The sequence below is a fragment of the Fringilla coelebs genome (assembly GCF_963513975.1).
Source record: "Fringilla coelebs genome assembly, chromosome: 1".
NCBI classification, from domain to species: Eukaryota; Metazoa; Chordata; class Aves; order Passeriformes; family Fringillidae; genus Fringilla; species Fringilla coelebs.
Window position 1 is genome coordinate 147,636,585 of NC_140028.1, and position 27,934 is coordinate 147,664,518.

General features: G+C 44.4%; 1 protein-coding gene across 1 annotated transcript in view; it reads left to right on the forward strand.

The window, feature by feature from the left end:
* ACVR2B (activin A receptor type 2B) overlaps nucleotides 1-27,359 on the forward strand; it is a 100,286-nt gene extending 72,927 nt beyond the window's left edge. The window contains exons 2-11 of the mRNA XM_084201958.1: nucleotides 5,364-5,571; nucleotides 9,545-9,654; nucleotides 11,925-12,076; nucleotides 13,992-14,135; nucleotides 15,225-15,368; nucleotides 16,216-16,364; nucleotides 19,939-20,053; nucleotides 21,655-21,793; nucleotides 24,108-24,238; nucleotides 26,931-27,359. Of these exons, the coding sequence (XP_084058084.1) occupies nucleotides 5,364-5,571; nucleotides 9,545-9,654; nucleotides 11,925-12,076; nucleotides 13,992-14,135; nucleotides 15,225-15,368; nucleotides 16,216-16,364; nucleotides 19,939-20,053; nucleotides 21,655-21,793; nucleotides 24,108-24,238; nucleotides 26,931-27,125 (1,487 nt within the window). The 3' untranslated portion in view covers nucleotides 27,126-27,359. The remainder of the gene's footprint in view (nucleotides 1-5,363; nucleotides 5,572-9,544; nucleotides 9,655-11,924; nucleotides 12,077-13,991; nucleotides 14,136-15,224; nucleotides 15,369-16,215; nucleotides 16,365-19,938; nucleotides 20,054-21,654; nucleotides 21,794-24,107; nucleotides 24,239-26,930) is intronic.
* The last annotated feature ends 575 nt before the right edge of the window (nucleotides 27,360-27,934 follow it).

Here is a 27,934-nt window from a genome sequence, read left to right on the forward strand (position 1 = left end):
AACCTCAAACAAAGGGCCCGACTTCCATAATCACACGTGCAAGAATGCATCCGCAGTTGCTTAATTGCTGCCTGCAATTACCCTCCAAATTAGAGGGCAATTACCCCAATTCAGTGTACAATCTCCTCCGTTTTATATTATAAAATTACATGTACAAATAGCTATATAGGGACATAACGAAGTGTTTGCAAATAACTTCAGTTGCATACACTGCTTCATATAGAAAGCCCGGTGGTTTTGACAGTCAGGCAAACAGACTGTCTGGTAAATCACTCAGTGTTTATGCAGACTATTTTGACACATCCCATCTTTTCGTATATACTTTCATTTTAGGTTTTCAAAAGGGGACAGGCAGAGATAAAGAGCTGAGATTTATAGCAGCCTTCAGCCTTGGGGAAGATATTCCCTATGTATCTAATTATGAGTTAGGAGCCTGGCAACTGCTAACACCTAGACCTGGAAGTTGCTACACTGGATCTTGGCTATAATTTAGAAGCTGTTGGATAATGATACAGCCTCAGTGATCTGTCAGCGACTCCAAATTAGGAGAGCAGGGTTTAGTCTCAGATCAGCAGCAAGGTCCCATGTCTCAGCAGGCTGAAGTCCTTCAGTTCACGAGGATCTTTTTTTAATGAGCTCCCTCTGTGCCTTGTAACTCCCAAGTAGAGGCGAGAGGTCTTCCCATGTCGCGTGGTGCTTCGACTGCTCTTCCCATCATTATGTGCCTCAGATGGGTGCTGGAGGTCTTGCTTGGCAAAAACCTAGTGATACTCCAGTCATTTGGAGCAGAAAATTGACCCAGGGGAATCAGCATAATGACAGCTCCTCAGGACTGAGGTCAAAATGTTGATTTCCACCCCAAAAATGGGTGATGGTGGGTAGCCTCCCTCTGCCTGCGTGATGTATGGGAGTTCTTTGGGCTCGGTATTTTGTGTAAAGGTATTTCTGTGCAGCTTTTGTTCGAGGACAAGCCACGCTGCGTCATCCCCGAAGCGCTGGGTGGATGCAGTGGGATGCCAGAAACCCATCTGCTCCTGCAAAGCCTGATTCTTCCTGAGACTTTGATTTCAAACAGGACGTCAGGCTTTATTGCTTAAATGACTATTTGTGGATTGTGATATTAAAAAGTTGATTGTTTCTGCCTGGCTGCTGGCACGAGGCTCTTTTCCATGGAGAGAGCTGGGGCTGAGAGTGGGATGCAGTGCAGGGGATGCTGTGCTCCTGCCCCATGTCCATGCTCCTGCCCCACATACATGCTTCTGCTTTGCAACTTTTTTTTCCCAAATTTTGCTCTGTGGCTGGTGGAATAGGCTTAGGCAGGAGAGGAATGGGGGCCCAATAAATGAGACCAGGTTCCAACAGAGATCTTCAAACACTTGCTTAGCAAAGGTTTTAATATCTCGTTGCACCCAAGTGCCATTGATTTTTTTGCCAAAAGTTGAGCAGCTCTCTGGGGTGTTTATTTGCCTTCCCAAATGAGCAGGATGTTACCAGGCAGTGCCACCAAATGAAGGCACTCAGGAGCTTTCCCATGTACCGAGGCTGCTATGAGGGAGATGACAGGAATAAGAAGGGGGAGAGCAGGACGGTGGGGACACAACCCCTTTAATCTGTCTCAAGCTGTGGTTTGTGACTGCACTGAAAGACTTTTGTGTCAGGAAAGGCCCTTTTGGCCAAAATGAATGGTGTTACTCCTGTCAGATGCTCAGGTTTGGTACAAGACTTCTCTTGAGCCAGGTTGTACTGCTGGGGGCACAGGGGAGCCCAGTCAAATCCTTGTTGTGCTGATGCATCAGCTGTGCCCAGTGCAGGGAGACAAGTGCTTCCTGCACATATCTTGGGGGAACACCCTCTGATTCTTCTTCAACTTGAAATGAGAAGAAGGACATGGTTATCCATGCCTCTGTCACTTGGCAGAATCATAGAATGGTTTGGGCTGGCAGGGACCTTTAAAGGGCATCTAGTTCACTCTCCTTCAGTTGAGACATCTTCAATGACATCAGGTTGCTCAGAGCTCTCTCCAACCTGACCATGAATGTTTCCAGAGATGAGGCATCGACCACCTCCCTAGGCAACCTGTTCCAGTGCTTTATCACCCTCATAGAAAAATATTTCATCCTTATATCAAATCTAAATATTTTTTCATTTAAAACCATTACCTAATGTCCAGCTCAGTGTTTCTTACAGACCTACGGTGGCCTTGGGGCTATCCATTGCTCAGTGGGGGAAGAGGAGGCAGGAAAATCTGCACAGCTCCCTGGGGATGGATGAGCAAAGCTCAGATTTCCTTCTCTTAGTCACCACCTTTCTCTCTCAAAGGGACAAGCCCCTGTTTTGACTCCCCCTCCCTCTGCTCGGCGAGGGTTTTACCGCAGTGAGTGCAGAACAGGCAGTTAGCTGCAAACTTTGGTCTCTGCGTGATCCATTACAGAGCAAGGTGTGAGTGTTTCTTGATGAGCTAAAGCAGCAGGTAAATTAATACCCAGACCTGGAGCCGTGCCCCTTCCTGCTGAGACCATCTTGGGTACAAACAGAAGGGTTTCTTGCAGTCGTGAGCACCCAGCGGGGCGAGGATCCTACCAAATGGCTTTTAAAGAGATCTGAGAGCAGGTAACAAACACACAGGTTTTTAAAGTGTCTTCTTAATGCAAGCATCCTTAGGAGCTGTTATAAAGAAAGCATACATCTATTTAGTCATCTCAAACTTTATGCATGCTTTTATTCAAATCATCTAAACTTTAACAGCGGGAGGGAAAACTGGGAAAGGCCTTTTTCCTGGCGCGGCCGCTGTTTGCAGAGTTGGGTTTGCGTGTTTGCAAGCAGCTCTTACTCTTCAGCTGAAACTTGTTCCAGAAAAGACAACTGTCTTGGGGGAAGGGAGCCTGGGCTCAAAACAGGATTTAGCAGCCTTGGTTTGCTGGTCCCAGAGCCGATACAGCTCCTGCTTCACATCTTTTCAACATTCCCTTTGCAAAGCACAGTGGAAATATCAAATCTCACCGCAGCTCTGCGCATCGCATTGGCTGTCGTTTATGGTGGGGAAAACAGAGGCTACACAATATTGCCTGAGGTTGCAGATGATGGTGGCTGAGCTAGGATTAGATTTTGGGGCTGCTTTCCAGTGAAATTGTTCATTAAGCCTTCCAGCTTTCTGGGAGACAGAGTTGGGGAGGGAGAGGAAATTTCTGTCTTGATCAAAAGCGATATTCAGATTGGGATGATAAAAATGATATCACAAAGTGTATTTCCAGGAGTGGAGAAGAAGATCATGAGTGAGGATTAGGTGTCAGGTACCAGCAGGAAGACATATGACTTATTGCAATGAGGGTGGTGAAACTCTAGCTCAGGTTGTCCACAGAGGTGGTGGCTCTAGAAGTGTTCAAGGTCAGGTTGGATGGGGCTCTGAGCAACCTGGCCTAGTTGAAGATGTCCCTGCTCATTGCAGGGATATCAGACTAGATGACCTTTAAAAATCCTTTCCAACCCAAACCATTCTATGATTCTATGCAGTTAAGATATTTATTATTTCCTTTATAAGTAAAAAGATATTGCTCTCCACCCCCACACACAAGAGAAAGCTCTTTTGCTTTCCTGCTGATTTAACAAGTATTTAGCAAAAATGCTTAATCTGCCCTAAAGAAGCACGATGTAAGTATCAAGAGAACAAATATCAAGGCTTTAACAAGGAGTGTCAATATTGACATTGTTCTGTGTTGAGGGATATTGGTAGGTTGTTTTCATTATTGTAAGCAACTTGTCAGAGGAAAACTCTGATGGAGCTTTGCAAGAGCTGATAAAACCTGCAGGTGCTATTGAAATTGAGCTCTTGTTCGTGTGTGCTTTGAATATAATTTCCAGTTTCAGAAGTCAGCTTTATGACATTCTCATACCCTTATTCCCTTGCAGTCTCTCCCACGATGCAGATTAAGCAGTCTTCCTAAAAAGTGTTATTGAAGGATTGAACACCTCAGCAGCTTGCAAAGAGATCTTCCCAGTGTGATGAGTGTTCTGTGCCATGAAAATTACCCATTGCTGAGTCCAGGTGTTGGGATTGGGAGCAGGTTGGATCCATCACCCCTAGCTTATTCAGAACTGTGGTTTTCTAGGCTTCACAGAGGTCTGGCTATTTTGGGAGAACAGCACTTTTGTTTCACCATCCTGAGGGACCTATTTGTGTTTTCTACCCAGCTGTCAACACATTTTATTGAGATACCTACATTTTCCATGATTGCAATCCATCAAAATAATGGCCAGGCCTGACCTTACCTTAGGTTGGGTAATCCCAGGGAGAGATGGCTGCAGGGCGTTTCATGATTTACAGAATCATCATGGTACAGGGCTCATGGTATCTTTTGTGTTTGTCTGCTTACAAGATGTGTGTTTGTTTCATTCTACATTTTGTTTTAAACTAATCCTCAAAATGCCACAAAGCAGAATATTTCCAGATGAAGAGAGGATTTCTAAGGTTTGGGACAGAACAGGTCACCTGCAAATATCAGTGTTCCCTTATTTGACTCTGTCTTTAATGGATGTGTCTGCAGTTGTATTTCAGTTCTGCCCCATGGTGGCTATGGGAGAATTGCTTCCCTGGGGCAGGAGGAGCTCCACAGTCCTTTGGTACAAGGCTCTAAAGGAGGGAAGACCCACAGGCTATGGGGACTCCTTTGTTTGGGGTGGCCAAGCACCCGTTTGGGGTGGCCAGTGTTGTTTGGGCAGCAGAATTTTCTGTGGCTGAAGGTCTTGCTTGGGTGGAGAGGTGCCGTGAGCTGTGTCAAATGCAGCTAAAACCATGACATTTATCATATGGAGTCTTACCCAAGTAAGCCTGAACCAGGATCTAAGTGAGGAATGGCCACTGGTCTGGCCTTCCTCTGCAGGATGAATATTATCTGTTCTCAGTTATAACCATGGAAGAAGCTGGGTATTTTAAGGTGGTGTTTCCCAAAGTAGTGGTGCAGAGGGAGAGTAACTCCACTGCATGACATCCAAGCAAGCATCAAGTAGCACCCTGGCAGGCTGTCTTTCCTAAACAAGGTTTCTGTGAATGTTAGACGTTCCTGGGTATGTGTTGCCTTGTGCATCCCCTGTTTTAGGGTCTTAAGATTGAAGCATTGTCCAGAAGAGATCTGGGAAGGTCTCAGCTTGGCTCTTGACTTTACCATACTGTGTGAGCTTAGGCAAACCTGACCTCTCCATCTCCCACCTCACCCCAGAGGAGAAGAATAATCTCCACTCTGTGCTGAAGCTTTCATGCTGAGCTCCTCAGCTCCTAGGGCATCAAATGCATCACCTAAAACAGACCCATACAATTCCCTATTTCTGATTTCACCTGAATGTTCTTGGGGCTTGATTTTTGTTTTCAGGGCCAGGCCACGGGGAGGCTGAGACAAGGGAGTGCATCTACTACAATGCCAACTGGGAGCTGGAGAAGACCAACCAGAGCGGCGTGGAGCGCTGCGAGGGGGAGAAGGACAAGCGGCTGCACTGCTACGCCTCCTGGAGAAACAACTCGGGCTCCATCGAGCTGGTGAAGAAAGGCTGCTGGTTAGATGACTTCAACTGCTATGACAGGTAATAGCCCAGCTGGTTTAGCCAAATACAGGTTTAATTGACCCTCTAAGTGTAAAAGCTCGTGATTTTTTTGCGTAGAGGAAAAGAAGGCAAGTCCAAGTTAATTGGCAAAAGCGTTCCCTGTAATTGCTTCTGTTGCTAATGCAGCTCTCAGAATTGTCACTTACCTGCTTTGACTTTCTAAATAGAAGCTGCAAAAATCACTTTTAGGGGTTTTGTGTTGTGTTGTGTTTTGTTTTGTTTGTTCTTTCCCCAGCAAAGCTTTGATAATTCTGGCATTCTTTGAAAAACCTGTCCTGTACCATCAAATGAAGAGCAATATGTTCTTCCAGGAGCATTTGGTGATAGAAGTGAAAACTTGGAATCATTTGGAGCTGTCTAGAAAAGCACAGATATCTGGGGGTGGTTAGGGGTTGAGATATTCTGACGTTTGTGATGTTGCAAAAAGTTCCACTGTTCTTTGGCTGAGTGAAGAGGAGGGCCAGGAGAAAGAGTGGGGAGCAAAAGCAATGTGAGTTTGTGTGTCACTGCTTGTTGCAAGCTGAAAAGGAGTGAGGTTTTGTAGTGTGAAGGCTCCAGGCTCATTAAATAGCTGGGAAAATTAACTAGTCTTTTCTCACTTCCCTTGATGCAATTCTACAAAGGGGGAAAGAATTACAGCTAAAGAAAACAGCCCTATGAAGTTTTGCAGTTGAAAAGGACAATGTTGAGTAGCTCTGAGCTCAGGGGTTTTGTTAAAAAAAACACCCAAACCAATGACCAACCAACCAAGCCAAGCCCAGCCCTTTCAATAAGGATTAGCAACATAAAATTGAAGGATTTCCCTTGATATAACACCGATGTGAGTCGATCTCACCTTTGTGCAATTCTCAGCTGCGCATCTTTGTAGCGTCTCGTTCTGAAAGTTTTAAGAAGATCAGGTGCTAAGCTGTGGGGTTAAGCTGGAACTAGATTTGTCCCATGGCTGCAGTGTTTTCTCCCTTTGGTGCTGTACACTTCCCCTGCTTTTGTGCCTGCTGTCTTGGCTTATCTCAACTGTAAGTTGTTCCTCATCTTTGTTCTATTATTAGCGCCAGAGTTACTTTCCTACCACACCTATTCCCTTGCCAATTGAGTAGCCAGGCTCTATATATAGTTAAATTTTTATTCTTTCCCAATAAATCAATCCTCCTTGGCCCATTAGTCATCTTAATGCCGATTCTTCTGAGAATAGAAGGTCACTGGAGTTTCCTACTTGCAAGCAGAAATGTTTACTGTAAACAGAATTCTCCTTTCAGTGCCTGCTCTCATATCCAGTGACACTTGTATTGTCACTGAGTGTCTCTGCAGGGATGTAGTGTTTCTTAAACTCTGTCATAATGTGTTGCTCTGTTACAATGGTAAAAAGTTTCCAGGGCTCCTCACCAGCCTTTTGCAGCCCTAGAATTGAGCATCCAGTATTCCACTGCCTGACTTTTCAAAGCCACAAGTTCCAGGTCAAAGCTAAAAGCCCTTCTGAGAATTAAAAAACAGTAAAAATATCAAATGCAACATTTGAAATAAAGGTTATCTTTAATTATATAAAGGAGTAAACCCTCTTTAAATGCAGTCCTTTTCATTTTTTCTCTTCCCTCGAGTGTGCTTGGCAGACTTCCATGCAGGCAGTGTTGGATCCCAAGGTGGCAGAAGTGGCTAGGAAGATGATTTTTCGATCAGTGGTGCTCTGCTGATGCCCTTTGTGTCTCTGGCACCATTGGATGCCGAGTTTCTGGGAGCAGCCTTGGCAGATGCACCTGTATTCTGTGTCCCTGGATGCAGGGCATGGTCCTGTTCTGGCTGTTGCAGCTGCTTTTGGAGCAGCACATGCTGGGATGTGCCAAATGCTGCCTCCTTTGTCACCAGAAGGTGGAAAAATTTTGGAGTTCAAGGGTTGGGTTGTTGAGGGTGACAACTCCTTACTCTGTTCTTTATCTTGAGGAAACAAGAACGTGGCACATGTACATTTAAGGTTATAGGAAAAAGGTAGTGTTTAAAAATCAACTTGTGTGCTCTCGTTTATTTACACAGCCCTGCTGGAGAGGTCATGTTCACATTCCCCTGCAGAGCACGTGAACCTCTCTGAAAGCTGCCACAGAAAAATGTGTCATTCTCTCCCTCTGCCTCAGCTGTAGTATTTGCTAAGTGTAACATGTCATGCATACCTGGATGGCTTCACTCAGAGACAGGGATAATGAACTGCAGATGTGGAGCAGGCTGTTTTCACTCATTAGTTTGATTTTTTAACCAACAGATTTAGCAAAGGATGTGTTTTCTATTGAAGGCTCCAACACTGATGCTGTTAAATCCAAAGGGCTTGTTATCTGATTTCACAAAAAAGCATCTGGAAACGCTGTTTAACTTGTTGAAACATCTTTGTTCATTTGAATAAGTCAAATGGCTGCTTTTTTGCTTTGAAGTTGAAAAAAATGAGAGCCTGAAAAACAAACCAAGTGCTTCCCAGCTGAGACCTTGGAAGAGACAGTTTGGCTATATCCATTTTTTTCCCCCAAAGGGAGAAAAACACTGAAAACTACCCAGTGCTAGGATTGAAGAGAGCCCTTTCCATTCTTCTCGTGGCAGTATGTCAGTGATAACACAGAAAGGGAGGCTTGGCAGGGGTTCAGAAATGAGTAATAATGTCAAACGCTTATGATTGTTTTGCTACTTCCTCCAAGTGGTCGAGGGAAGGAAGTTATGCATATAATTTAGCTGGGCTTCAGGAAACAGTTTGATACAGTTCTCTGTGGAGAGGAGCTTTGCAAGCATAATAACTAAAACCAGAGCATAGCACAGCAAAAGGTGGCAGGGAAGGGAAGCAGCATTTAAGAAACAGAAAGACATGACAGGTAAAGTACTGCAAAAATCACTGCACATCTCTTTTGGCATTGATCTGTGGGGAGAGGGAGGATGTGTGGAAGTGGAGTTGGTTTGATCCATGGAAGTCCCCTAAGGCCTTGCACAATGTGGAAGGAAATCTCAGTGCTGGGAAGGCTGTAGCAGTACCTGGATAAGAGGCAGAGGCAGAAAATGAGAGCTGCAACCTGATTTTCTTAAAGGTTTTTGTGCAGAAATAAGCTTTTTATGAAGGAGATTGCACTTGAAAATTAAACTTAAAAACGCTGGAAACAAAATGAGAATCACAGGAGCCTCAAATGGTTAGGGTTGGAAGAGACTTTTAAAGATCATCTAGTTCAAGTCCCCTGCCATGGGAAGGGATACATTCCACAGGACCAAGGATGATCCAAGTCCCATCCAACCTAACCTTATAACACTTCCAGGGATGAGGCATCCACAGCTTCCCTGGACAACCTGTTCCAGTGCCTCACCACCCTCACAGTAAAGAATTTGTACCTCATATCCAACCTAAACCTGCCCTCTTTCAGTTTAAAGCCATTACCTTGAGCTATCACTGCATGCCCTCAGACCTGCAGCTCTCTCCTGCTGCAGCAGGGCTCTGGCTGCTGCTTCTGGTGCCCTTCGAGTGTGCAGAGCTGGGGATGCTCAAGGCTGTGGGAGCAGCCTTAGCTCAGCCCTCGTCGTGTGTGCTTTATAGCACAATCTTTAATTGCATCATCAAATACTTCTCTGCCCTGGCAGTGTTCATATGGGCTGTGGGAAAGTCACTGCTCAGGGACTGAGGCATCTCTCTGTCGTTTTTCTCCTTCTTATTCTGTTAGCAGCAGTAGCTGTTATTTATTACTCACCATCTAATGCCCTCAGTACATATGGAAGCATTTGTTTCCTTTGCAGTCTTTTCAAGGGTCTTTGCTATCCACAGGGGTGTTTGAGTGCCAAGTTGTTCTCCATAAGTGGAGACTGCTGATCTGTGCAGTGCAGGAAAAGGTGTGTGGAGAAGACAATTTGGGGCAGGTTGGCTCCCAAAGACAAGAGGAAGGAGTTGGCTGACAATGTTTTTCTCTCCCCTTCATTCTGTGTCTGTCCCTCCCTGGTGCAGGCAGGAGTGTGTAGCCACAGAAGAAAACCCTCAGGTGTTTTTCTGCTGCTGCGAGGGCAACTATTGCAATGAGAAATTTACTCACTTGCCTGAAGTCACCGGCCCAGAAGGTGAGTGACTGGGAGGCTGGGGAGTTGGGGTCTTTTCCTTAGACTCATTTTCCAACGACTTTAATAGAAACATAGAATGTCCTGAGTCAGGAGGGACTCACAAGGATCCTCGAGTCCAACTCCTGGCCCTGCATAGGAAACCCCCAAGATCCACACCATGTGCCTGGGAGTGTTGTCCAAAAGCTCCTTGAGCTCTGAGCTGGGTGCTGTCACCACTTCCATGGGGAGCCTGTTCCAGTACCCAACCACCCTGTGGGTGAAGAACCTTTTCCTAATATCTGTCCTAAACCTCCCCTGATTCTGCTTCATGTCAACATTAAGTTGTTGGATGTTTTGGTTATGAAGTCAGAAATCCTTTTGCTACAGTTCTTTAAGAATAGTTTTTTAAGGTTGTTTCACTCTATGGCTAAGGCTGTACCAACACTTTGGATACCATCAGTAAGGGTTAGGTTTTCTTTATGAGGACAGTTCACTGTGGGATGTTACAAAACAAAATCCCACACAAGGGGAAGAGGGCAGAGTGATTTATAAAGCATGGATTGAGCCTCAAACTCTTAAAAGGTGTTTAACACCTTCCTCACTAAATTCACAGGTCATGAGTTTCCAGATACCTTGACCATCTGGAATTTTTGCATTTGATTCTGTTTTGTTGGTCTGGGGATTGAAAGGGAAAGGGTGTGTGTCAGCTTTCAGAGTCTGTGGATATGCATCAAGGAAGAAAAGTAATAGCAGGACCTTCTTCAGAGGCTAATAGAAAAACAGCGATTCTTTTATCATGTATAATATTTAAAGTATCATTCAATAAAAACTATTAAAACAGGTGAATCTTTTCCTTAGGTTGGTTTGAACTATCTGCATTTACTGAGATGTTCCAATAGACCTTTATCAGATTTTCCTGGGCTGTCCTGATAGGTTTTTAATTGTTTACATGGGTTATATTATCTCCTGTTATTAACGTACCCGTAGCAACCTAGTAGCAAATATTCTTTCTCTCACAGTTTTTTTGTTTAATTTGGCAAGTCTTGCTATTTTTTCCTTCCCTGTCTCCAACATAGCAACATGGCTCCATTTAGTATTCCCATTGTTTGTGTCTCAACTGCACTGATGTAATTTGGAACAAGAACTACTGTGGGAATAGTGCATTTGATTGTGGCTCCGGCAGCATTTTACTAAAAACTGACAACTTGTCAATCACTGTGAAAGGTAAAGCAATGCTGCAAGGGATTTCGTGCTGTCTTAATACATTTGGAGGGGTTAAGAGGAGGAAATGTTCTGCTTTTATGTATCCCAACAAGAAATACCTAGCTCAAATAAAGGTCAGATGGAGGCTCAGCTTGCAAAGTGTGGTTTGGGCCATTGTAACTCCATTACTAACATTACTTCTAGGGAGAAGAGAAAACCATGGAGCCTTCTGAATGCTGCTGTTTTACATACAAGAACTGTGAACATGGAGTTGAATCTGATGTCATGTTTATGTCTTTTTGTTTTGTTTGCCCTCAGCAACGTGCTTTTGCCCATTGATCAGCCAAAAACCAATGTTTGGGTAACCTTAGCCAATGCATCAGGCTTAGATACCATATGTTTAACTCATTCAAGCCCTGAAAACTCGTTTTCAGCTTCAGTTTGCTGGTAGACACTTGGCCAATACTGAAAACCATTCCTCCACACCTTTCACATTTCATTATAAATCCCTCTGATGGATGGGGTGTATGGACCAAATTCCTTCCTGAAGCGTCCTTTGAACCCCAAGAACTGGAAATTCTTGGTTCTGTAAAAATAGATTTTTGCATCAAATTTGGCATTTTTGGGCTTGAATGAAACAAGGACAAAACTTCAGATGTCACTTCCTGTTTAGCTTGCGTATAAAGATGCAGATTCTTGGTGTAATTGTACCTCAGTTATGTTTTTAGCACCTAGTCATGCCCCTTTACAATTACCACGGGGGATGTTTTTCATCTGTGGAGCTAGAGCTTGGCCAGCCATCCTGTCAAACACCAAAGGTGGTCCATGTAGCATTGGTTTGCTGGCACCCAGTGTAAATATGACTAAAGACCATAAACACAGAGGAAAAAGGTTTGTCCATCAGTACGAATCAGACTGTAAAGATGATTTTGAACCTTGGGGCTCTCATCATGGGACATGCCAGCCAGCACTGCCATCTTTGGATTGGAGGGACACACGGGGTTTGGTTGCCTCTGGATGTGCAGCTGACAGTGCTGCTGCATTCCTGAAGCTCCTCTTTCCTCTCTGACCCTGCTCTTTCCTCACAGTCATATACGAGCCGCCGCCGCCGACGCCCTCCCTGCTGAACATCCTGGTGTACTCGCTGCTGCCCATCGCCGTGCTGTCCATGGCCATCCTGCTGGCCTTCTGGATGTACCGGCACCGCAAGCCTCCCTACGGCCACGTGGACATCATTGAGGTCAGGGACTCGCTCCTCTTTGTCTGAGCCTTGCAAAACTCTTGTCAGGTGGCCTAACTTTTCTTCTTCTCGCAATCTCTGCTGGTCAGAGCGACCCTGAGATGCGTTAGAAAGTCTTTTTTCCCAGCCTGGAGGTCGAAGAAGGAGTCAGAGCTCTTCAGTTCTCGTTCTCAAGGTTGTTTATTGTTTCTTATCTGTAAAATTCTTTCTCCGGCCCACCGAGGTCTGTCTGGCAGGTCGGTTGAGGCACACTGCCCGCCTCAGAGGTGGTGTTATCTTATACTAAAAACTACTATAGAAACACTATAGTACACTATTTACATTAACTTCCCAACACCTATCACCTATGTTACACAGTGAGCTTCTACTCTAAACCAATCTAAAAATGCCAACATCACCCAGAAGATGGAGGCTAGGAAGAAGAAAGAAAAAGGACAAGGCACACCCAAATTCCTCCATCTTGTGACCCCGAGCCCCCACGCTAAAAACCTCAAAAATCTATTTTTCACCCCATGATAAATTAACTATCATTTTACTTAAACTTTCTTGACTTGTAATTCTTCATATAAAGGTTGGTAATTGTTTTTTCCAAGGGCTAAATCACAGGCACAGGGGTCTTGGGCCCTGTGCCAAGGTCTCTGAGCCCCCTGGGCAGAGGCTCGAGTCCTCCAGGGCAGCCAGAGGAATTCCGTGGGTTCCGACACTTCACTAATTTTTGAAGTTGGTGGGACAGTTGGCCTCCATGGAAGTGTCAGACTGATGGGTTTAGGGGGTTACCACCTTGTCTGAGATAGCTGAGGGAGGGATTTAAAACAGCCCTGCTTGATGGCTGCCCTCCCTCCCAAACTCTCAAACCCATTGCCTGATTTCAGACAACTTTGTAGAGCATCAGAGATCTAAGAGATGATAAAGTTCCTGCCAGCTCTATGAGAAGAGGGAAGATGCTTTCCCTGATGAAGCTCAGGTTTTATGAACCCTGAGAGAATGGTGCAGGAAGCTTTGGGGTGGCCTAATTGCAGCCTTCCAGTACCTGAAGGGAGCCCACAAGAAGGATGGAAGGGGGACTTTTTACAAGAGCATATGGTGACAGGACAAGTGGGAATGGGTTCAGATTGAAAGAGAACAGGTTTAGATTAGATATTAGGAAAAAATTCTCTGTGAGGGTGGTGAGGCCCTGGCACAGAGTGCCAGAGAAGCTGTGGCTGCCCCATCCCTGACAGTGTTCAAGGCTGGATTGGATGGGGCTCTGACCAACCTGGCCTAGTGGAAGGTGTCCCTGCCCATAGTAGGGGGGTTGGAAGAGGCTGACCTTTAAGGTTCCCTTCCAACCCAAACCATTCTATGATACTGTGAACCTTTCCCATCTGAAAGCAGGTAGGACAGAGCTCCAACCCCACAGGTTCTACAGGGTCACACTGTTCTCCTGGACAAATGCAGAGTTGAAACAGATGTGATCTGTGTGATGCTGACAGACCTGTTCACTGCCCATGGCTGGGGTGGCATGGAACATGCTAATGTAGTGAAGAGCAGTGGGAGGTTTTAGATGGAGTTGGCTCTCTGGTCACAAAGATCTAAAGGTTCCCACTTCCAGCAGGAGGTAGCCTTGAGGACATCGGTGCTTTACACCCAAAATAACTTTTGCTTTGAAAACACAGGAGAATTCAGGTTTTGCCCAGAGCATGGCTGGCAGTAGTGTCACAAAGTGATTGTTTTACATATTCTATACCAAAACCCTACAGAGCAAGCAAGACAGGGAATTTCAGGCTGTTCTTGCTGCAAAGAGTGTACCTAAATAATTTGTATTAAATAAATGTCACTTCACACTCCTTTCCTCATGTGCAGTATCTCAGTTTCTCCCCTCCCTTTATTTTACAGTCCAGCTTCAGCTGGTGACAGTGTTTTTTCTCTTGTGCAGGATCCTGGCCCACCACCCCCTTCTCCCCTGGTTGGCCTAAAGCCCCTGCAGCTCTTGGAGATCAAGGCAAGGGGACGCTTTGGCTGTGTGTGGAAGGCTCAGCTGATGAACGACTATGTAGCAGTGAAAATCTTCCCTATTCAGGTGAGAGGGACACTGCATTAGGTTCTTACTTGCCAGGGGCTTCCCCACTGGTGCTGAGATGCTCTAAGTGCCTGTAGAGATTATGGTTTTTGAGACCACAACAAAGATGCATTTGGGCTCTTCTGCTGGGGGAAAAAGTTCAAGGACCCTTCCTTCCTACACTTCTCCCTGCATTATCTCATTACCAAATGCTTCCTGCAGTAGTACTTGTTGCAAGAAGGGCAAAAACAAGCACATTCTGAAATCTACAGGGTATGGTAACTTCCCTGCAAATGCCTGTGTTGTTTAAATCCCACAAGGCAGGGTGCAGCTGCAGTGCCCAGAGTGCACACAAAGGGCCAGAACCCTGGCTTTGTGTGTCCTGCCTGGGTGGGTTGTAAATCTGGATCCAAACCTTGTAAGCAGTTTACAGCCTCCAAAGGCAGAGCCCTGGTGCTGTGAGAGCTAATTGTGCTGCAGTATTTCTGTCAGCTCCTGTCTTCTGCTCTAGGAAACCTTTGAACACTCCTGACTTGATTCTCTAGGAATTGCAGATGAAGAGAGTAAAGCAATCAAAAGTCAAGTGAAATAAAAATTACAAGAAACATCTTTGTGCTCCTCTGCTGTCTCCTGCATCACTTTTTCACCTCATATTTATTGTCATACGTTGCTAAAGGAGATCTGCATATCTTCTGTCCAAGCCAGCTGTGACCTACTAGTAAATATTCAATAGAGCCTAGATTAGATTTTGCAATTGCAGCAATTACACTGCAAGGCTGATCCTGGGTGCTGTTTGCTCAGGCTTTCTTCTTGCAAGAATCCTTAGGAAATCTTGAAAAATATTATTTCTCAGTAAGGTTGGGCTTGGCTTCCTCTCTGCTCCCCACACATGTCCTTTAGGAACAGCTGAGGATCATTTTGGAGAGGGGACTGAGGACAGCAACTTGTCTTTCTTCTTTAGGGAAAACAGCCTCCTTTTGAACGGATGCATCACATCCTAACACAGGAGCATGATTTTTAGAGGAGTGTGAGCAGCTCTGACTGAACTGAAGGAGCTGTTTGCTTTAAAGGGAAGTGTGATCTTTGATGGTGCCTTTCTCCCTGCTTCAGGATAAGCAATCTTGGCAGAGTGAGAGGGAGATTTTCAACACTCCTGGCATGAAGCATGAAAACCTTTTGCAATTTATAGCAGCAGAGAAAAGGGGGACAAACCTGGAGACAGAGCTCTGGCTGATCACAGCTTTCCACGACAAGGTAATGTATCATTGCATGTACATTTTGGGAAGGCAGAGAGGGAGCTGGTTGTGATACAGCAGGATTATAATCCTTGTAATCCCCCCAGTCTGTTGCTGGTGGGCCATGATTTTGTGGTGGCAAAGTGCTCCTGCTCCTCTGCTTCAAATGCCCTTCCTTTAGTTTTCAAAGCTTTCCTATGCGAACAAAAGATTAATCAAAGTGGGATTTAGGAAGGGAGAGGGGCACAAAAGGCCACAGCTCACATCTGTAGTGGTCACCATGTCTTGATGTGCATAGGTGAGCATCATGGGAGACAGATCTCACAGACCCAACTTGCCCCTTGCAGATGGGCTCCGTGTTTGCTTTTGAGGCTTGGGGCACATCTCTCCCTTCATGGATTGCTTCAGTTATAAACCATGACTAACACTTAAAACAAACGTGCAAATCTGGGGTTGAGCCAGCAGTTGTTATCCCCCTGGTAAATCCAAGGTCTTCTTGAGTCAATCATTGCCACAGCCAGCTGATGCAATGCTTCATCTTGCATGGAAGGCTTTCTCCTTGCTGAAGTTGGATTAATTGCTCTGGTTAAAGGTGATTTTTTTCCCTTCCTTACCTCTTTCCCTGGCAGATAAGTAGACATCAGGAGGTCTGTGCTGTCAAGGGCTGAAAACTCATGGACACTTCTGATTTTTATTTCTTCTTTTTGCTTTCACTAGTGATTTCCCTGCCCCCCCCCCCCCCCCCCCATTAAGTCAAGGCTCAGATTTTTCAAGCACTCTCTAAGCCATTCTATAAACTGATGAGTTGGCACGTCTGTCATATAGAGGGGTCTATGATTAAGAACTGACAGTGTCCTGTTCTGCAGGGTTCTCTTACAGATTACCTGAAGGGCAACATTATCAGCTGGAATGAGCTCTGCCATGTTGCAGAAACAATGGCCCGTGGCTTGTCCTACCTTCATGAAGATGTGCCCTGGTGCAAAGGTGAAGGACACAAACCTGCCATAGCACACAGGTAATGCCTCCTTTGTTGACACTGTCTTTAAAATGATGCTGTTGAATGGAGGAGGAAGTTTTTTTAAGTGCTTTAAGGAAATAAAGGCCTTTTAACCCAGCAAATCCTGTGCTAAGACAAGAATTTTTTTCAACCACGAATAAAATGGTGAGGGGCAAGTAAGTGTCTTGCTTGTGGAATAACGCAGTTGGTAGTGGCTGATGGTGAATGTCCAAAGAGTAGGGGCTTCCCTCTTCCATCAACTCTTCCCTTCTGGTAGAAAGGAATTCTGCTGCTGCAGAACCTCTCTTTGAAAGGACTTGGCTTGCTAATATCATCCATCACATTACTGTCTGTGTATTTCTATGGCTGTACCAGGAGCTGGACCCTATTTTTCCCTGATTTAGACTGATAACTCCACTGTGTGTCTTCCCACAGAGCCTTTGATCATTAGGTAAAAAATGGAGAAATTGTGGAAAGTCAGGAAATGGTTGCTAGTTACTTATCCCTGTAGTTTTAAAAGGCCCAAATCGTGCCAGGGTGCTTAGGAGAGACACCACAGCAGGCGCCACCCTGCTCCTGAGACCTCCTGGCACATGCTTCAACCCACCTGGGTGTCAATGCAGAGGGGACAGCAAAAAAGCAGTTGGGTTAAACCATCCTCATGCTTCAGCCCTTCTCCAAAGTCCCACACTGCTTGCCCTAGATTAAAGCATCTCTTCTGAATGGTTTGCTGTGGCGGGGCAGGATGGGGGAGATTTCCAGAAGGGATTTACAGACTGTAATCCGTGGCCATACTCCCCCGCCACCCACCGCATTTCATCTAGGAGGGACTTAAAGACCACGTAGCTGCAGCAATTTGTACCTGATCTAGCAGGCCTGGCTTCATGTATGGCAAGATAATCCCTGTTTTTGCTTGGGTATCCCTCCCCCCAAAACACCCTACCTCCCCAAACCTGAAAGTTTTGGAGAGCTGGGGGCTTTTGAAAGAACCTGCAGCTGCCTTTGTGCTGCTCCTGGAGCTGACCCCTGTGTCCCTGACATTTGTCCCTGTAGAATAAAGGCAGTGGTTTATAGATGAAAATTCCTGAGGGTGGGGAACAGAGGAAGGCTATAGAAAGGCTTTAAAGCAACAGATCGTGCTCATTAGTGTCCCTGTCCATTTAGCGAGTGATAAAAGCTGTAGAATGCAGCATTTGTGTGAATTTAGCACATACGTAGTGGAGGAGGGGTTTCAGGACACAAGGGATTTCCCTCGGATTACCCCACTGCTTTTAATTTTATTTTTGAAAGAAAACACTAAATGCATTTTAAATCTAGAAAGGGGGGCGTGGGGGGTGTTTCTGAGCGGCTTCCCACAGTGCACATGGATGGAGATGCTGGGGTTGCCAGGTGGGACTCCCCAGTCACTGCTGGGCAGGGGTTCAGCCAACTCCTCTCCGGCCCCCGGCACTACAAGGAGGATTAAGGTTATGGAATCACTTGTTGGTCCAAAAGTGCCCCCACGTGGAAGCTGCAAATAAAATCTCCAGTGTCTCAATCGAATTAACTCACCCATTGCTCATAGTCTGCTTGCTCTGTATTCCCTAGTTTGAAGTGCTATATGAAAAAAAAAATTCTTCTTTTCACGCCACTTTTCTGTGGCAGTGACCATTTTAGGATGGTCTAATGCATATGATGTTATGGGAAATCTGCTTGGCACAGCCTGGATTAAGTTCTTCTCCCTGGTCTGCATACATTTGCATTGCAGCTCAGACTTGCCAGTTCAAGGTGGTTTGTGAAAGGAAGGAAGGAAAGCATGGAAAAATGGGGAAATGTATGGAAATGGGGGGAAAAAATGGAATTGCAAAGGGAAATCCCTGCTTGTGTATCAAGATGTAGGAGTTAACTGTTGCATGCCTGAAGGGCACTGCAGGTGAGAAGCAGCAGCACATGCTGGTACAGTAATGGTGGTTTACATCTTGTTTCACCTTGGAACCTCATCATTCAGGCAGATTGTCTGATAATTTCTGTGTGGTCCTCATCGAGCCACTGCTTTGCAAAAATCTCGTGCACAATCTGTACCATCCTGAGGGCATAATCCCCTAAAGCTGAACGAGCAAAGGCGTTTATCCATGTCATTAGATGATGGCTGTTTCCTAAGCCTGTAGGGAAACTGCTATAGCATGGAAGCAGGCAGTCTCTGAGATGCCAGATAGTGGGAAATGCAGTTCTTCTGTGTAATGGAGGGGTACCAATGTTTGGGAGGCTCTGCAAAGCTGTACTGAGTCCCTAGAGCTGATGGAGGCTGGTTTCTGCTGGGGTTCACTGTCTGCACAGTGCCCTCCAACTTCACACCCACTTCCCCATCTTAATCCTCAAGCCAGAAATGCCCATCACGCTGTGTTTAGCTTAGAGAGGATAAATCCTCTCCTCTGATATTTTAAGCTCAGAATCAGGGGCTGGGTGATTTTTGCTTGCAGTGCTTTGAGCTGATGCTCTGGCATCTGAGGCTGCAGGGAGCAGCCCCTTCTCTATGGTCCAGCAGTTTCTCTCTTCACAAAGAATTTTGACAGGTCTCTCTAGTGCAGAACAATCGTATCTGCCCTCATTAATTATTTTGTGCAGGCCTGCAATGTCCTGCAATCAGCAGGGTCACCGAGTGAATTGATGATAGGGAAGTTATAATGCTGAGCATACAGGACAATTGCCATCTGCTGTCTAAGGTCTGTAATTTAATTAGATTGCCAAACATTCCTTTTCAGATGAAAATGCAGGAAGCCCAGGGAACAGGGCTCAACTGGTTCGGCATCTCAGTGTGATCTTCCTCCACCCCCCACCCTTCCCAGCCCCTGCAGATTTACCTGAGCTGCCCTGAAATGATCCTTCTGCAGCACAGGACTGACACAAATGTCCCCTTCCAGCACAGAGCCGCCATCTCTAGTGCAAATTCTTACACCTGCCTGTCAGCTGCCTGCTCTGACCCTGACAGCGTGCCTGTGTGGCCTCACCCCCTTCCCTGCTTGCTTTCCAGCCCTCTGAATTCTCCAGGGAAGATCAATCCAACAATTACAGCAGAAGGCTGATAGATGACTATGGCAAAAGTCTGTTGAAGCATGTAGTCAGGGTGGAGAGAGTCTCACCAGCATCTGCTGATTTCCAGAAAGATATAATTTTGTAGATAGGAGCAAACATCCTTACTAGGATAAAGAGTAATGTACTCTCTCGACCTGCCTTGGTTTTGTTCTTGGGAATGAGAAGGGCCCAGAAGATGGGCGTCCAGAGCTGGTGCTTGGAGCAAGAAATGGTGCCTTACATACAGCTTGCTCTAATTAAAAGAGCCCCTTCAGACCAGATTTTATTTGGAGATTAATTCACTATAGAGTTTGGCTGACTCTGTGCTGGTCAGCTCAGGCTGCTTGGTTGTTGTTTTGGGGGCAAGGGCAGTGAGGAGCAGCCAAGTTTGCAGCACTGGCCGTGCTGGGACTCTGGGAAGAAAGGAAGAAAGGAGCTGATTTACTGGGAGCTGCTGAGCCTATAGACAATGTGAGTCCTGCAGTGTGATTTAGACACATGCCATGATAAACCTTTCCCTTACTTCTTGCCTTGTCCATAGGGACTTCAAGAGTAAAAATGTCTTACTGAAGAATGACCTGACAGCTGTGCTAGCTGATTTTGGACTGGCTGTACGGTTTGAACCTGGAAAACCTCCAGGGGACACTCATGGACAGGTAATCATTACCTTTAACTTTTTAAAAAGTTGGCCTTACCATAGCTTCTCTAGAGTGGGGGCTAGGTTGTGTAGATGCATTTAATTCTCTTTGGGATGTGTATTTTTTCCATAAAAACTTGTGCTCAGACATTAATTCTGTGAGCTGCTTTAATCTGAGTGAGTGGGGAGGGTGTTCAAACTTTCTGATTGCTCTGGGGTCAAGTGGCTTCCTCCTTCAGGCACAGGGCTCACTACCTCTTTACTGTTTCGGTATAAATATCCACAGAATCACAGAATATCATGTTGGGAGGGACTCAAGGATCATCTGGCCCAACCTTTCTTGACCAAAGCAAGGCAAGACAGCCCAGCTGAATCTTAAAAGTGTTTAGTTTTGGAGTCTGCTGCACATACCACTTCTCTAGTCTATAACACAAATATTAAAGTTCCTAAATATTAATACTGATACCACAATACTAGTATAAATAATCCTAAAATTATTGATTTAATTTTAAGAATTCAGCCAGGCTGGCTGCTTGAGTGACCTTTGGCACAACTGGCTGTGCACTGTGTAAACAATGTACTACAATTTTATGGGTTCTTAATTTTCTGCCTTTGTGTTGCAGCAAGCAGCCCCTCATTCTGCTCTCATGCCAGGACAGCAAGTCCATCATCCCCTCCTTGTGCCTCCAGTGCTTTCTGAATTCCCATCTCCAGTGTAGTCTCCCTTTTTTACCTTTGTCTCAGAAGGAATGAACACTCTCCTGGGTTAGCCTTACTCAGCTTTCCTCATTTTTGTCACCTTTTTTTGACTTTTCCAGTATTTTGCGCATCTTTCTATATCCTGGCTTCACTCTGTCCCCACTGCCTCAGCTAACAACAAGAAGAGATGAGAATATCCTTAAAGGAAATTATTAAAAGTGTTTCAATTCTCAAGAAAGCTGCTTTTTTATTTGCTGTCCTGTCTACTCTCCTACATTATGAACCATACTAAATATAACAATGGAGGCACTATAATGTCTATTCCCTCAAAACAAGATCTTTTCCAAACCATGGCAAGCCAGGGTTCATGTTTTACTACCTCTGTGGATGTAGGAGACTTGTTTTATGTAGGGCATCAAACCAACACCTTTTCCTACCATTTCAGGATATATAATTTTTTCTCTTTTCTGTTTTTTTTAATTCTGTTTTTGTTTATTCAGGGGGTTGTTTGTTTGAATTTTGAGGTTTTTGTTGATTTTTTTTTTTTGAGTGAAAGAGGATTGAGCTTTCAACAGTTGAGATAACCAAGCCAGAATTGACCTCAGGGTGTTCTGTGTGTCTCCAAAGACAGCATTTTCTCATGCAGGGTGTTCTGCCAGAGCAATAGTGTGCACTGAATGAGTATCACACATGTAGCCTTGCACTTTGGCTTCCTCCTTTATGTTGCTTATCTGGACTGGAGTGATCTTAATAAGAATCAGTGTCAGAAGAAACAGGTCCCCTTTGCTTGTTTTTTGAGCAAGGTGCACCTTTAGCAGCAGTGGCCTCCAGGCTAATGAAACCAGCTGTCACTCACCTCCAAGCAGCAGAGGCTGAGAGGCCCAAATGCAATGTGACTTGAGCTGTGTTTTTTCTCTGTAGGTGGGAACAAGGAGGTACATGGCTCCTGAAGTGTTGGAGGGAGCAATCAACTTCCAACGAGACGCCTTCCTGAGAATAGACATGTATGCAATGGGACTGGTGTTGTGGGAGCTAGTCTCCAGATGTAGAGCAGTTGATGGTAAGAACAAAGATCCTCTCTTCCCTGGGGAGAGTTCTGTTTCAGTGTGGTACAGTTGCCCAGAGAATGGATCTGTCTCTTTAAAAAAAAAAAAAAAAAATCAATGGCATATTTTTATTAAAAGCAGCTAACCTGTTTTTCCTTTGTTTTTTAACATAAGGTGTTACTCTCTGTATATCATAACCTTTGTAAGTTCTCCAACCTCAAAGAACTTTTTACTGTGTTGGTTACCTTGCATATTGCTGAGAATTCAGAGGGAGAAGGTGATCCTTTCAGGAGGTGTCCTTTACTCCTGAGCCTGCTCTGTGCTGCTCTCAGTGGCACTCTACGTTTCTGCCTGTGACCAGGGCATGTCTTGGGCTCCTGAGAAGAGCCACACAGCCAGCTTGGCTGTCACCTGGATTATGCAGGGCAGGGGGGTAGCCTGAATGGAAAGCACCTTAGTGAAATAGCAGGAACACAGGGCTGGAAGGATCTTCCTGGGTCAGCAAGCCCATTTCCCTGCTATTATAAGTAATTAGTTATTGATCTTTTGCTGATCAAGCCCTCTCTCAGCAGTGGGCTAGGTTTGTTGCTTCATTTACAGCTTTGGAGGATCTAAAAGTAATGAACTTCATGGTGTCTCTTTTCTCCTTTTTTTTAAATCTTAAAATGATGCTGTGAAGTGGGCCATCTTTTCTGTCCAGTCAGCACATCTGTCCTTTAGTGACCTTGACATTTGCAGGACAGGGAAGCAGTCACATCGCTGTAGTAGCTCCAAGGCTGCTTCCTCCAACTTTTTTCTTGTATAGATATGGGTGCTCTGAACTGAAAATCAAGTTTGTAAAACAACAGCACCTCACCTAGACTTGAAATGTTTTTGTTAGCATTACATTTTGTTAGCATTACAGTAGGACTGAGGAGCGTGATTATAATTAAAATGCCTCCCATAAGCGTGTGGTAATAGAATGTCTCCTTTTCAGAAATGTACAGTCCAATGAGGTAAAATGCTGGAGGAGCTGGGAGCACAGAAGGGTAAAACAGTGATACACAAATCACTCATATAGGAAATGCCCTTCTCTGTTGAGGTGCCCCAAGTATCCACTTTCATTTTTCCTGTCATGTTTGTGATCTCCTGCCAATCCAGGCAGCTGAGATACCCCAGGTGCCACACACAGCACCACTGAGTCAGAGGGAAGACTTCCTTTGGGATGATGGGGAGTTTCACTGAGCCTCATCTGCACCTCAGCTCAGAAGTGATGCTGTGTAAACAGCACATTTAGCTTGCAGATCACCAGTGCAGCTCTTCACAGCCTGGGTTCCACTTGGAGGAAAAGGAAAGTCATAAGTGACCCTGATTGGAGCAAGTGTTTCAGTTTGGTTTAGTGACTGCCACTGAGTAAACAAGAATAATGATAAGCCACTTTAGTGATTTCATTCTTTAGAGTAAACATTGTGCTGTTGGTGTCACAATTCATGACCAGATGAAGTGGTCAGCTCTTTTATTTTAGTCTGGAAAGACACTTTTGAGGTATCTCCACTCTAAAAAGAGGTCATTTTTTGCTACTGAGAAACCATAAGTGGTGCCATGGAGCACCCTGAGAAGCCCATCAGTTAAGCTGGGCTGCTCTTTCTGAGAGAGCATCTACACATTGCCAAAAGCCAAATGATGTTTCAATAAGCAGAAGTTACTGCTATCATCCAGCATCTGCACTGATACTCATAACAGTTGTCTCATTCCCGTGGCCCTGGGCAGTTCACAGCCATAACTGGTATAAGTAAAGCATTCAGAAATCATTTTACACTTAGGAGCCAGTACTTGGGACAACTGCATCTGGCTCCTGTGTGTCAGGGCTGACTCAAACCTATGAACAAACCAGATCACAAAGCAAGAAATTATGTGTTGTATATACTTGACCTTGTTAGTCAGTGCCAAAATGAAATTATGCTCATACTGAAATCTTTCTCTAGGTTATTGTGTGTTGAATTGTGTTAAAATGTGGGGAGGATGAGTTCATCTGCTCTTTATATTAAAATAAATCACGGATTACCTGGCAAACTTCCTCAAGGAAATGGTGGGATCTGGAAGCCTGGCTGAGGGTTTGGATTTGTAACTCAGCGAGGTGGAAAATGCACGGCCAGACAAGCAGCAGGGACAGCAGAGACCATTGTGCAGGAGGAATGTAAATCACATTTGTCTGCAGTGACATGTGAACATCAGCCTTTGTTGCAGTGGGTTGAGTTGCTCCAGAGCTGCAACTCACTCATGCATGGGGACACTGTGGCCCTGCAGAGGCCATTCCTACCCTAACCTGATTCTCTGTGTGCACTGTAGGTCCAGTGGATGAATACATGCTGCCTTTTGAAGAAGAAATAGGTCAGCACCCATCCCTTGAGGACCTGCAAGAAGTGGTGGTTCACAAGAAGATGCGCCCCGTGTTCAAGGATCACTGGCTAAAACATCCTGTACGTCCCTCCTGGTTAACTGTGCAAAATATTTTCCTGTGTGATGGGAATAAGGGATTGGTTATGCATTCCCAGTGTTAGCCAGTCAGCTCTGGGGGATGAGGGGTTGCTCAACACCTTTGTGCTCCCTTTTCTTTTTATCTCTTGTTTTTAGAGACTAAACAAGCTGAATAATCAGCTAGTGCTGAATGTGGAGCATGTTGTGCTTTAGTAGGGCTCCTTTAACATGGTGAAAAAATGGAAAATAAAGTCCTTTCATTAAGAAAAACAAAACCATCCATACCATTGGAGACAGACCCCTCACAAGCTAGATACCATGCAAGACTTGGAGCAGTTTATGGAGGAAAAATTAATTAGATGTGAAAGCAAGCAGACAATGAAGCAAAATGTAGTGTGGGTTTCCCAGAGGCAGTTCATTTCAGGCTCATGTTTTTAATAAAAGAGTTGATTTTCCTTAGATCGGGGAGATAAGAGATGATGACATCTCACTGGGCTTCAGTAAGAAGTCAAATGCTTCTATTTTGCCCAAACTGCTACAGATATGCTAGACTCATTTCCCAGAAGTTAGGGAGAGCTGTGGATTGTAGGAAAAAAAGTGTGTTCCACTTCAAATGAGGGCTCAAATAAGAGCTGCATTCTTCAAACACTGTTGAATTCAGGTTTTTGGGGATATCGAGAGAAGTGATTGCAAACAAAGCAAATGGTTTCATAGTAACTGATACAGTGCTGCCAGCTCTCACAGTTTCACCATGGGAATCTTAATACTTGTTGTCTTTTAAAGCTTCATCTGCTGAATCTTGGGATTTATTTTGATATTAAAAAAAGCACTTCTGGGGCAGAATGCGACCAAGCCTTAGAAAGCAGGTGCTTAAAAAGAACTATGAAAACACATATTTAAAGAAATTTTTGAAGCTTATCTCATGGTAATTGGCATACAGTAGAAAAAATACTTGTAGGGGTTTTTTAGAGCATTGGCTGTGTTGAGTGGATCTCTCCACCCACTGACAAGGTGGTGCCCATGATGCCTTAAAGATATAAAAATAAAAACAACACACTTTTGAGACAATATTAGCACAGGAAGTAATATAAAAACTGGTCTTTGATTGGAGGCCTCCAGGGGCAGATGTGGAAAAATGCCCACCCCACATAGGGCAAATGCAGCTTTATAAGTTTAGCTGATTAGCATAATTAACAAGAAGTTAGAAACACGGGTGATGAGGTAACTCCCCCTCTTGGTTCAACCTCTTCTGGAGCCCACCATTGGTAACAGCTGTACTCTGTTTATGAGAAAGTGTAGCTTGGGAGGGTAGTGCATCCTTGGTTCCCAGAAAAACACAAGGTAGGACAGGAGCCTTTGGAATGTGTTTTGTCTTTCTGCCTATCAGGGTAGGAAAAATGCTGGAGCTAGCTAGGAGTTATATAATTATACAGCAATAGTCTACAGAGCTATGAACATGTATGAAGGAAACACAAAAGCAAAAATCCCTTTGGCATCCTGAACGTTGTGAGTTTGATCCTCACATGGGACACCACTAATGCTGATTTTTTTGTTTTTTCTTTGTTAAGGTTGGGATTAAATTGTGAGATGGTATTTTTTGTTCGGATTAAGATGTTTATTAGTTTTTATTTAAATTATAGTTTCATAAGTTGTGAGTTTTATAGTATTTTACTAATAAGGTAAAAAATTGAGTTGTATTTCCTTTTTTGTAAGGGTTTTTAAGGGTAAGCTTTTAAATCAAGAAATGATACTTAAATTATTTTTATTTTTAACTTAATAACTAACTCCTTGTGTTTTGTAATGTAGATTATTTAATTCCACAATATTACTTAAACTTATGAAAAAGGAGGTGAAGAAGGTAAAGAAGAAGGACTAGTTTCTGTTTTAAAATTTCTATTTTGTTTTATATTATAAACAAATGTCACTCTCCCTACCTATATCCCCAAAAGCTTCTATTTTGTTTTGTACTATTATATTTTAAAGCTTTAAGCTTTTTATTATGTGATGTTACACATTATTATTTAAATTATACACGTATAATCTTAGTTCTATCATTTAATTTTGGATGTTTTTTCTACGGCTGTAGGTTAAATGCAGTGTTTTCTTAGGGGGTTGGCATTTATTACTTTAGAAAGTTTAAAATTTTCTGTGACTAGGGTTCTAGCAGCCTCCCCCAGGGCAGGTGACGTTGCTACAGTACTAAAAGTACTAACATCTCCCAGGAGGAGGTATTTTGCAATGCTGCTGGCCTTCCAATGGTATAACTGTGATTCAAAAATCAATCTTGTAGTGGGTGACGATTGAAGGAGGTGCTTACTGCAAACTAAGTAACACTTTTGGCCTCAATTCTATGCCGTAAGCCTGCACGATGCCATTGCCAATCTGTTCAAACTATCTGCTTATGAATTCTGCATGATGCTCATGGTAGGGCAGGTAACGTTGGTTATGAATTCTGCACGATGCTCACGATAGGGCAGGTGAGGTTGGTTATGAATTCTGCACGATGCTCATGGTAGGGCAGGTGACATTAATTACGACTTCTGCATGATGCTCATGATAGGGCAGGCGATGTTGCATCTGAATTCTGCACGATGCTCACGGTAGGGCAGGCGATGTTGGTCATGAATTCTGCACGACGCTCATGGTAGGGCAGGCGATGTTGCTGAAGGTGTTTTCTCGCCGTTGTGTCCGCAGGGCCTGGCGCAGCTCTGCGTGACCATCGAAGAGTGCTGGGACCACGACGCGGAGGCGCGGCTCTCGGCCGGCTGCGTCGAGGAGCGCATCGCGCAGATCCGCAAATCCGTCAACGGCACTACCTCGGACTGCCTCGTCTCCATCGTGACGTCCGTCACCAACGTGGACTTGCCACCCAAAGAGTCTAGTATCTGAGCGCTGGGTCCTGGTTCACTTTTGTCTTTCCAGACTCAGCGGATTCAAAAACAAACAAACAAACAAAAAAAACAACAAGAAAAAGAGTTTAAAGAAAAAAAAAAGTACAAAAAAACAAAATCACAAAAATTCAACAAACCCATGAATGCAGCTGCTATTTTATCTTGACTTTTTATTATTATTGTTATTATTATTATTATTATTTTTTTGGATTGGATCAATTTTACCAGCACATTGCTCTACTGTATTAAAAAAAAAGGACATTTCAGCAAGCATTCAGGTGCCGACTAATGAATGCAGAAAAGGTGCAGGTACCTCAGAACCTCAACAAACTCACTTCAGTTGTTTTTATTTTATTCAGTTTTCTGGGTTTCTCTTTATCAGTTTGTCTTCTGAGCGGAGCATCTGTGACATAAAGCTTACGTGACATAAAGGAAAACCACCTACCACCTTCGAAAACGCAATGCTGCAAACTGTGGAGGAAACTTAAGACTGTTATGTAAAGAATACACCTTCCTCAAAAGCATTTTTTCCCCATGTTGGTTTTGGGTTCAGTTCCTTTTTTATTTTTTTAATTTTTTTTTTGGAAGTGAGCTTCAGAAAAAAACAGCAGATGTGTCTTTTACGGATCTAACGGGTGTCATTGTAACATGGGAAAAAAAAAAGTAACTGGGCAAAGAATGTTAATTCTTGATGGTATAATTGAAGGGGGGAGCGTAGAATAGGGGTGGGGAGAGTGACGTTGGACTTGGCAGCATTTGGGGAAACATCATTTGCTATGGAGCTACTTCTCAGGTAACCATTAGAGG